The sequence below is a fragment of the Belonocnema kinseyi genome, chromosome 9 (assembly GCF_010883055.1).
Source record: "Belonocnema kinseyi isolate 2016_QV_RU_SX_M_011 chromosome 9, B_treatae_v1, whole genome shotgun sequence".
NCBI classification, from domain to species: domain Eukaryota; kingdom Metazoa; phylum Arthropoda; class Insecta; order Hymenoptera; family Cynipidae; genus Belonocnema; species Belonocnema kinseyi.
Genome location: NC_046665.1, coordinates 130,630,654 through 130,642,663, shown reverse-complemented (window position 1 = coordinate 130,642,663; position 12,010 = coordinate 130,630,654). Strand labels below are relative to the sequence as shown.

At 30.1% G+C, this 12,010-nt stretch overlaps 1 protein-coding gene across 2 annotated transcripts in view; it reads right to left on the bottom strand.

Moving 5' to 3' along the window:
* LOC117180108 (probable ATP-dependent RNA helicase CG8611) overlaps nt 1–12,010 on the bottom strand; it is a 130,180-nt gene that overhangs the window by 63,549 nt on the left and 54,621 nt on the right. For both annotated transcript variants that reach the window (XM_033372434.1, XM_033372435.1), the window contains exon 7: nt 2,260–2,602. In XM_033372434.1, coding sequence (XP_033228325.1) covers nt 2,260–2,602 — 343 coding nt within the window. The remainder of the gene's footprint in view (nt 1–2,259; nt 2,603–12,010) is intronic.

Sequence of the window (12,010 nt, the reverse complement as noted above, 5' to 3'; positions counted from 1 at the left end):
ATTCCCGTTAATACAAGAAATGTAAATTAAAAATAATTTAATGCTCTTGAACTGAAATTTAAAAAAAGTCAAATTAAAATTTGTAAAATAATTTTTTAGATGTAAAATGTATAAAATGGTTCTTAAAGTACTTAGCTTCTTTTTAATTTTAAATCATTTTCCGCGTAATAAAAATATTTTATTTTAGAATATCGTAATACTTAAAGTAAAAAGGGGGCAGAGGTAATGGTTTTTCGGGAAGAGGGGTAAAAAGTGGAATTTGAATAAGGGGAAAGTCACTATATTGAGAAACACTGTGATCCTTGCTATCTAATGATTGTCCATAACATTCTCCTCCTTATATTTTAATATTAGGTAAAAGACAAGACCAGGAGCTTATGGCCAAGTGGAGGAAGAGAATGAAGAGTAAGAGGAGAAGAATCAAGAGATCGATGAGGAGGCAGAGAGTAGAAGGATGAAGATCAGGAGATAAATGAGGAGATAGAAGAGAAGAAAGAGGAAGAGGAGGAGGAGGAAGTGGAGGAGGAGAAAGATGAGGAGCAGCCGGATTTAGAGGGTACAGATGAAAAGACAGAGCAGAAGAAAAAGATGGAAGGATGCCGACCAGGAGCTAGCTTTAGAGGAGATAGATAAGGAAGCGGAGGAGGAGGAGGATCAGAACATAAAGGAGGATATTGATGAGGAGTCGAAGGAAGAAGAGGATGTGGAGATGGATGATGAGGCGGTGGACGCGGGGGCGGCGGAGAAAGAGATAGAGATGGAAGGAGCTAGATAATGAGGCGGATCAGGAATTACTTATGAAGGAGACGGTTGATCAGATAAATGAGGATCAGGAGCTGAGTGTGAAGGAGATAGATCAGAAGGTGGAGTATCAATAAATAATAAAAATAGATTAGTAGAAAGAGGGGATAGAAGAGGTTGAAAAGAAGGATCAGGAGATGTAGGAAAAGGAAGAAGAGAAGAAAGAAGAGGAGCTGGATTAGAAGGCGGAAGATGAACCGAAAGATTAGGAGATAGACGGAAGAAGAGGAACATGACTTAAACGAAAAGGAGGATCAGAAGATAGATAAGAAGGAGCAGTATCAGGAGATGAATAATCACATAGATTAGGAGAAGGAATTGAGGTAGAAGACGTTGAGAAGAAGAATCAGGAGAATGGGTAGATAGAAAAAAGAAGTAGAAGAAACAGGGGCTGGATGAGACAGACGAAGAGGGAAGAGAGGGAAGAGAGAATCTTAATGTAGAGAAGACAGATGAAGAGAAGCAGGAACAGGAGCTGAATTAGAAGTTGAAAGAAAAGCAGGTGGATCAGGAGGTAGAGGAGGAGGAGGAAGAAGAGAAGGAGGAGGAGTTAATTGAGGAGGAGGAGTTAATTGAGGAGGAGGAAGAGGAGGAGGAGGCGGGGAAGGATCAGAAGAAGGAGCAAGATACGAAGATAAAGTTACATGTAAAGGAGACGGTTGATCAGATACATGAGGATCAGAAGCTGGATGTAAAGGAGATAGATGAGAAGGCGGAGGAGGAGAATCAATAAATAAGCATATAGATTAGGAGAAGAAAGACGAGATAGAAGAAGTTGAGAAGAAGGATAAGGAGATTGAGGCGATGGAAGAAGAGAAGAAAGAAGAGGGTCTGAGTTAAAAGGCGGACGAGGAGCAGGAGAATCGGGAGATGGGCGAGGCAGAAGAAGATAAATGGGCAATAAAGGATAATTTAAAAAAAACTAAAAGAAAAAAAAGGAACAAAAGGGAAGACCCTGCCTGCTGCATGATGTCGTCAGAAGACAGAAAGAGAAGAAATCGTAGGAGGATCCTCACAGAATATCTTTCATGGGGGCGCATCACACCCCACTGAGCGAATACGAGTCGTCGCATCGTAATGGATTTATTATTGCCGAAAATAAATTCTTCCCCATAACGACCCTAATAGAGTAACCATGGCATGGCAAACAAGATCATCCCTCCTCGTCCATAGACTATGTAAATACGCTAGTACCATAGTGAGGAAAAAAGGAGAAAGGGGGAGTAGAGAAAAGAGACCGTATGGGGTGACTTTATATGCGAGAGGGGTGCCGCCGGTGGAATTGGTTTAGCCTTTTCCAGAGTCAGTCCCTCCCATCCCCCTCAAACTAAATCAAGATCGTTGTCTTTCATCGAACAGGGCGATTAAATGTCTCCAGAGTTGGCAAAATTAGATTATGGAAATGATCCTCAAAAAGCGAGCTAAAAACTCTTAGTGAACAAAGCATTAATGACTCACCCTTGCAAGCCTTTTCGTGGAGTCTTTTGTCCTCGATCACCAGATTCTCGAACTCGTTTTGAAGCGCTATAGCTGCAGCTTCTGCAGAACGGTGTTTGGAGAGGGGGCCCAAGAGCTTTGCTAAAACATCGTTCATGTCCTCCTGTTTGATCCTGATCCTTCGGGATTCCAGCATCCGGACGAATTCGGTTTCTGGGGGTGTTAGGAAAATCGTTGCTGTTCCTGCAGAACCTGCTCGAGCTGTTCTGCCGATTCGATGGACGTAGTCCCTTGCTGATAAGGGTCCTGTGTACTGAATCACAGTGTCCACTTTTGGCATGTCTAATCCGCGAGCAGCTACGTCCTTTAAAGACAAATTCAAGTTTCGAATTGAGTTATATTTTATCCAGGAACATTGTGACTCAGTATTTTCAATTTCTGGTAAAAAGGAGAATTAAAAGGAGGTTTCATTTCTTATTGGAGACTTTTTCTATACTTCTTTTAACCCTCAAGTCCTGGTACGGGTCCCAGGGACCCAGACGTTTTTTCCGCAATGTTTTTTCTCAAAAATGTTATCATTTTTTTCAAAATATTTATTACACGTAATCAAATTTCATATCTATATGTATAATATTCATTTTTACTCCGCTCTGGGTAGCAAATTAAAAAAAATTAATGGATCTAAGTCTATTTAAACCGGAGATATTTCAGTTTCAAGTTTGCTCGGGTCTGCTGGACCCGCTCTAGGTAAAACCGGAAAATTTAGAGGTTATGGAACTTTAAACCCCCCACCGTTTAACTGTAAGTAATTTTCAGTTTCCAGAAATTTTTTGCGCGTTATTGCTAGTAGAATTAGGCAGTGTCCGAGAAATTCATTTTCAAAATTCACTAATTTTTCTTTGACTAATTTTTTATTTTAGTCGATCATTATTATTCAAATAAAAGAATTTCAATCTTGTAATATTTGTAACATAGAATCTTGTATAATAGGAATAAAACAGTATTTCAGATATAAATTTAAAAATTTCAAATTGATTAATTAATTTTAATCACAAAATTATGTTCTAATATAAAAGATGACATTTTAACAAAATACTTGTAATTTTAAATGAAAAATTAAATTTTGTACGTAATAGTTGAATTTTCATCCTAAAAAGATAAAATAAAAAAGTATCATAGTTTTTATCTCAATCAAAAAAGATGAAAATTATACAAAAAAAAAAGAAATTTAAAACCAAAAGACGAGTTTTCTATACAAAAATTGAATTTTAAAATCAAAATATGACTTTTTAGCAAAAAATTAATTTCCCGCGAAACTGATGCATGTTTACCCAACAAACAAGAAATTCTGAACCAAAAAAAAAATATTTTTTTTACTAAGAAAGGGATGATTTTCAATTAAAAAAGATTAATCTTATAAAAATGGAAAATTTCCATTTTCAGTTAAAAAATTCATTTTTAAACAAAAAAAGACTTTTCGACTAAACACTTACATTTTCAACCGAAGACATAAGCCCTTAATAAAAAAAATTTAGCAATGTCCCCCAAAAAGTTACTTTTTTAAAAAAAAAACATATTTCTGCTAAAAGATATCAATTTTTAAATAAAAAAGATAAATTTAAAAAAATAGTCCAACTTTTTTTTAAAGATTTCAGTTGACTTTTGACGACCAAAATCTGTATTTTTCAACAAGAAATAAGTTTCTACGAAAAAGATTGAATTTTCAATCCAAAAATACGCATTTTTTCCACAAAAAAGATGAATTTTTAACAAAGTAGTTTAAATCCCCAAGAAATAGTGGCATTTTTATCCAAGAAAGATAAAATGTGTACTAAAACAGACGAATTTTGAATTTAAAAAAACCATATTTTTCAGTTGAAATTTCATACCAAAAATATTTCAGTTCATTTTTCAACTCAATAATATAAATTTTAAACAAAAAGTAAATTTTCAAATAAATATTTCAACAAAAAAGTAGAAGGTTCAACCAAAAAGTATGGCTTTTTAACGAAATAATTTAACTTTCAACCAAACAGTTACATTTTTATCCAAGAATAAGAAAAGTTTCTCTCAAAACAGATGAATTTTTAACTAAAAATTCTTTTGTTAAGTTGAGTTTTCATCCGAAAAATATTTCAGTTCTCTTATCTACAACAAAAGATTAAATTTAGAAAACTAAATTTTCTACGAAATAGTTTAATTCAACCAAACAGTTGCAATTTTATCCAAGAAAGATAAAAGTTTCTCTCAAAACTGATGAATTTTTAATAAAACTTTTTTTTTAAGTTGAATTTTTAACCAGAAAATATTTTAGTTTTCTCATCAACGCCAGAATATTCAATTCAAACAAATTAAATTTTTTACGAAATAGTTTAATTTTAAATAAAACAACAGTTTTCAAACCAAAAAGTTGCATTTTTAACCAAAAAAGATGTAATCTCTGCTAAAGCAAGTGATTCTTTAAATCAAAAAAAGAAACTTTCAAAAAGAGGTTGAATTTTTAACCGAACAGTTGCACCGAAAATTCTGACTTTTTCACAAGATTGTTAAATTTTCAAATAAAAAGGTGCACTTTTGTTCCCAAAAAATAAAAATTTTACGAAAATAGGTGAAGTTTTAAATCTAAAAGACAAATTTTCAACAAAAAAAAAAAGTAGTTCTCATGCAAAAAAGATTTCTGTTTTTTTTTAAAATAAAAGCTGATCAAATTTCGCTTAGAACTATCGCGGTCAATTTTTAAAGTTTTGGTTAATTTTTTTGTTTATTAATTAACAAGGATGAAATAAAATGTTGACGTTTGAAGTATACCGGTTTGAAAAAAATGCTTTAATTCAATCAAAAATACCTAGAAAACTGAAAAAACGGTCTAATAAAGATGTCCAATAGTTAAATAACTGGCTGCTAATTCTGTGAAAAAGGAGGTATTTTATTTATAAATACATAAAATGATATAAATTGGTTTCAATAATTGTTTACAATAATAAATTGTTTACTTTCATGAAAATTTTCTTAAAAATTTAAAAGTTAGTTATTTACGGTTAATTGGATCAAAAAAATCAAATTTAAACCTCCAGAAATAGCCAAATAGAGCACTTGTTAATTAAGGTAGTTTAAACAATTATTAACTTTTATTTAGTGACCAAATATAATACTTAGGTTTTATTTCAAAGTAATAGATAATCGATTCCATACAAAAAAAAACTTTATTTGTTCCATCAAAAACACCTGATATGGATATTTATTTATAATAAATTCTTTTAAACTAATAAATTATTTATTAACTTTTATCATTTCAACTAAAAAAAATATTTTTGGCCATAAATTTTTGTAATTTATTGCGAATCAAGTGACGAATCGCCACCAATCCCCAAGAAACAATTTTCATTTACTTATTTGTTTATAACAAATTAAATATATTTTTTAACATTTGCATTGCTTTTGGGCATCATTTATGGATATTTTCTTCCAGTTTTCTACGTATTTTTGATTAAATCAAAGCATTTTTTTAAACCCGGTATACTTCCAGTAATTTTTTTCATTTTTGTTATTAAATAAACAAAAAAATAAACTAAAACTTCAAAAACGGCCATGACAGTTGGATGCGAAATTTTATTCGCTTTTTTTTTTTAAATTTCAAATCGGATAATAATTGTTTTCTGAAAATCAATTTGTCTACGAAACGTTTTTTTGCCCCACTGTGCGGCGGATGATTTTCAATTTTCAGTCACTTCCCGTTTTTCTTTTGCAAATTTTTTATATTTCAGGTCAGGAAATTATATTCTTTTCGGAATTTTCATGTCCTAATTCAGAATTTTCACTCTTTGGAAAAACTCCTTTTTCCACGAAAGAATTATAATTGAAGGGGGGCAGTATAGAAATCAAGAAGAAAGAGATCAAGAAAATCACTTTCCCATCATAATTGCGTTAGAGAAATAAAAGATTAATAATAAGAAGGATGAAAAAAAGTAAAAGTACAAAGAAGAGGAAAAGGGGATTGGTCGATGGACAGATAATAACAATTTAAGCAATAAGTCAAGAATATCAAAACAGGAGAGACCAAATGTAAACGAAGAGTTGGAAATAATGATAAGAGAAGTAAAAAATTATATATTAGAGGGTGAGAAAAAGAAATTAGTATAGAAAGGTATAGAAGTGGATGGAACAGGGAATGTACAGAAAAGAAGGTAGAAGTGAGAAAGGAATTAAGAAAATGGAGAAAAGGGAGTAGTAGTGGAGACGAATAAAGGAGAAAAAAGGAACAGTATTTTCAGATGCGTGATTAAAAAAAAAAGAAGAAAATAAAAGATTTGAAGAAAAGGTGGAGAAAGTTAGGACAAAAGAAGAGAATTGGAAGGTAGTCAATACAGAAATAAAAGAGAAGAAAAGGAATAAAAGAGAATTCTGAAAAGAAGTAATCGAGGTGTAAGAAATAATAAAAGATGGAAGGGCACCTGCTATAGACGCGATTCTGAAATCTAGAAATATCGCTTGGGGAGAGTGGGGGTAGACTAATAATAAAAAACGAAAAGAGGAGGACGTTCAAACTTATAAAGGAGTAAGTAAAAAATATTGAGCAAACAATTTAGAGAAAGTTCATGGGTATAAAGGAGGATTCTCATTAGACCGAGACGAGATTGAAAAAGTTATGGTGCAAAAGGGCATGATAGATGGTTTAATAAAGAGAGTAAGGAAAGTTTTAAAGAGGCACAAATGAGAGTAAAGATAGCCGAGCAAGTATGAGATAGTTTCTCATAGGTGAGAGGAGTAGAACAAGGTTGTCCTCTGAGCACATGTTTATTCATTATATTTATCTCAGTATTAAAAGCATAAATGAAAAGGAAAAGATGGGAAGGAGTTAGGAGGAAAAGTGAATAGATGTAACTGGCAGCGCACGACATAATGGTTATTGAAGACAACAAAAAGATGGTAGCAGATGGGAGGGAATAAAGTCAGAAGCAGTAAATGAGTCTACATATTTGGGGTATATCTTGCAAAACGGAAATCATAGAGTTTATACAAGAGAAAGAATAAAAATTGCGAAGGATAATTAAACAGATATGTGAAATAGGAGAAAGAAGGTTAAAAAAGAATGGATACGCAAAAAATGATTTTTTCATAAGCTGGCATGGTCGCTATTAGACTATAGAGCAGAGGTGTGGTGATGGAAGGAAATAGATTGAGAAGTTAAATCACAGGTGCTTAAGGGGAATCTGAGGGAAGAAAAGTGAGATGATTTAGCGGAAAAGTGTTAGAAGGAGCTACCAGGGAAGAGAGGAAGGAGAATATAACTAACCAGATAAGAATAAAAAAGGTAATTCTTTAAGAAAATAAAGGAATATAAATATATGAGATGGCGCTGAAGTAAACCATGACGCATTAAAAAAAAATTAAAATTAAAGAAATTTAAATAAGAAGAAAATCAAGTAACGAAATCACTGATGCATAAGAATCAAAATCTGAGAATCGTGGTTTCATTGTTGTTTCCACCTGCTCAAATTTTTCTTGCCTTGATAAGGGTGCTGAATTCGGGTCGAAACAATATTGGTTATTTTTTATAAATGTTTTTTATTGTGATTTGATAAAAATAAGAATAAAAAAGACGAAATAAATTTAGAAAAAGAAAGAAGGGAATTGGGTTGGTTGCCTTCTCACTTTTCTTTCCTCTTTTTTTATTTTTGTTCGAAAAACAGTAGGAACATTTTATGGTGAATGCCCAGATTTGGTCGTTGGATTATTGATTTTATTTTCAGGAATTCTGTACATTAAATTGAAGAGACCAAATACCAAAAGAGACCAAATTATAGTGAAACTCTTCTATAGCGCCGATTTTTTGGCTGACGGTGGGTGGGTACTAACTCATTATAGCCCGCTCCGCCTTTGTCTGTTCACGTTTGAGTGCACGCCTGAGTGACAACCGCAGATTCCGCGCACCCCGCGCAGCTCCTGTTACACCTACCTGCGGCGCGGAGTCGATTCTCAGAAGCGCTATAGAAGGGAGGGCTATTGAAGAGTTTTACCTTATATAGAAAAGGGACGGAGAAAGAGAAGATTGATGCATTTGATTAATTTAAAATTAAAGTTATGATATTTTTCAAATTAGTCAGTGATACATTTGCTAACTCTCTCACCCCACATATTTAGGGTCACGTGATATATGGACGCCCCCATACCTATGAGAAATCGAACCGATTAATCTGATCTAAATTTGTCTTTATCGACTGGAGGATTCTCCCGAAGGATGTAAGCAACGAATTAACATTTGCAAAAACGATCTAAAAAAGAAAATGATTTCGTGAAGGAATTTTGGCCACCCCCCACTGGTGGCAAGGTAGAGGGTTTCTCGGGCCATCAAGTAGGATGTTTCGAAGGCTCTTGCCACTAAATCATTGGCTAGCCAAACATAGAGAGTGAACTGAAAGCAAGGGTTTCAACTCAAACGTTCGCCGTTGGGGTCCGCAGCGGGCGTCGGTACATGGTTACAAAACGAGAAACCTGCCCGCTTTTGTAAGACATTTGTAAGAGCAAACCGCCAAGACTTCTGACATTCTCGCCACGGGGCCCGGTTGGATTATATTATATCAAACTCGCCATCGACTTAAATTAAATCTACAGGGCGTCTATCCGGCCGGGAAACCGGGAAAAACGGGAAAAAAACGGGAATTTTTTAATCAATGTCAAACCGAAAAATTTTTTAATTCAAAAATTGTGTATTCAAATGCTTAATAATTTATGCATGTAAAATGAAAATTGCTAACACCTTTTAACAAAACAATTTTAAATTGAATTCAATTCACTCACAAATTACATTTTTTAACTTTTATAAATTATTATTATTATTATTATACAGTTCAAAGATTCAGATTCGGTTCCAAAAATATAAATCCAAGTTATCATTTAAAATGCTCCAAATTGAAGAAAAAATCAATGTGTTTAAAAAAATTCAAATTTTTATCATTTTAAGGAATTTGTAGCTAGAAACATTAAAAATCGAACGCTTACATTTTTTTTATAAACTGGACACTAGGGAGGTCCAAAAATGCATGGCAAAATTTTTTTGCATGCCAGAGGGCAAGGATTCCCCCATTTTATTTCAAATCCAAAAAAAGAAATTCCCTAATTTTTTATTTACTTTTTTTTTTTTATTTTAAGAGGTGCCTGTTTTGACTTCAAGTTCCTCATGTAAAATGTATGAGGAAAAAAGTTTTTAGAACATTTTTGGTTTTTAAAACCAAAAATTTAAATTCTTCGTGAAATCGACCTTTTGAATACTGAATTCTCGTTGTTTTTTTTTTTACTTAAAATTAATAACATTGTTCAAGTGGAATAATTATTATCATTGTTTAACTCATTTTAAATTATTTAAAAAAATGAAACTTGTTTAAATAATTTTTTTTCTTTCTCCTAAAAATTATTACTATTATTCTAGTAGAATATCAATTAACATTGTTTAATTAAGTTTTAATTGTTTAAATAAATGGAATTTGTTGAAATAAATTTTGTTTACAATTAGTCTTTTTCCTACAAAAGTATTACTATTGGTCTAGTGGAATATTTAGTAAAATTAGTTCGTTAATTTTAGATTGTTTAAACAAATAGAATTTGTTTAAATATTTTGTTAATAACAAATATTAACATTTATTTAGTGAAATATTTACTAACATTGTTTAATTAGTTTTTTAAAAATTAATTTGGAATAAAAATTATCATTACAAAAAAAACTTTTCAAACAAATGGAATTTGTTTACCTAATTAAAAATAAATGAACCAATATTGATCAATATTCCACTAGACCCACATTAATAATCTTTATTAAAAAAAAATCGAAACGGAAATATTTGAAGAAATTACATTTGTTGTAATAATTGAAAATTAATGGAAATAAATAAATAAAAAAGAAATAAAATATAATAAAATAAATAAATATTCCATTATACCAATAGTAATAATTTTTAGGGAAAAAACAAATCAAAAAATAATTACTTAAACAAATTACATTTGTTTAAATAATTACAAATTAATGAAACAATGTTATTAAATATTCCACTAGACCCACACTAATCATTTTTATTTTTGAAAAATTCGAAACGAAAATATTTAAGCAAATTCCATTTGTTTCAATAAGTGAAAATTAATGAAAATAAATAAACAAAGAATTAAATATTTCACTAGACCAAAAGTAATAATTTTAGGGGAAAAAACGAATTTAAAAAAAATTATTCTATCAAATTCCATTTGTTTAAACTATTAAAAATTAATGGACCAATGTTATTAAATATTCCACTAGTCTGATGGTAATCATTTTAAGGGGGAAAAAACTTTCGAAAACAAATTATATAAACAAATTCCATTGGTTTAAATAATTAAAAATTAATTAAACAATGATAATAAATATTCCACTAGACCAATATTAACAATTTTAAGTCAAAACTAGAACAGAATACAGTACTCAAAATTTTTGTGAAAAAATTTCCCTAAAATCTTCCACCTTCGTTTTTGAAAATTTTGAAAATCAGGCTAAACCTTTTTAAATATTCTCTGAAAATTAATTTTTCGAAATAAAAAATCATTCTCAATTGTTTAGGAAATTTTATTTACTATTCTGAAGCCTGTCTATATTCTTAAAAATCTTCTACATTTTTTGTTCGAAATCTGCCAAAATCTATATTTTATTTCAAATTAGACTGCGCAATATCTGCATCGAAATTTGATTACGAATAGCCGCATTTTGTCGGTACAAGTGGTCACTTCGTTTCAGTTATTTTAAATCATTTCAAATTTTTAATTAATTTTTAATTTTTTCAAAAATTCTAAATATTTCTTCAACAATTTAACAATTTGACTTACAAATTAAATTGTTTTAAACAAAACAATTGAAATTGCAAGTTGGAAGTTTTGTTTTCTTGTTTTGTTTTTAATATTTAATTTACAATTATTGACTTTAAATGAACAGTTACATATTTTTAATTATAAAGTAATTGCTCTTTTTCTTTATTGAACATTTTTAAATCTAATGGTTTAAAAATGGAATATTTTAGACAGAAATAATATTTGAAAATGAAAAAAAGCCTTTGATTATAAATATATTATGTTGAAGTTATTTAAAAATTGAAAATAGTTTATACATTTTAAATCAGACTTTTAAATTTGTTTAACTAAGGAGATTTTCCAATTGAAACATTTTAAAATTGAAGTTTAAAAGTTGTTTAATTAAAAAATTTGTTATACAAATACTTAATAATGTATACGTATAAAATGGAAAATACTAAAATTCTTCAACTTTACAATTTTCAATTAAATGCAGTTAAACTGCCAAATTAAATATTTTAAACTTTCAGTAATTGTAGATTTCAAAGATTCAGATTATGAATTCTGAACTGAAAGATAAATTATTATTTTTATTTTAAATTGTTTAAAAATCCTTAAAATGCTTCGAAGTTTTATATAAAAAACTCAAAACATCTATGATATAAATTTTTTCAAATTTTTAATTATTTAAAAAAAACTTTCAGAACTTCTAAACATCTTTTAAAATTATTCTAATTTTTCATAAAATTTTTGATATCCTGCAAAATTACAGAAATTTTCTTAAAATCTTCCACATTCATTTTCGATAATTTTATAAATCTTCTTCAATATTCTTTTAAAATTAATTTTTCAAAATAAAAAATAAAAAATAAAATTTTAATTTTCCTAGGAAATGTTTTTTAATCTTCTGAAGCCATTAAAAAATTTTAAAAGTTTCTAAATTTTTTGTTTATAATCTGCCTAAATC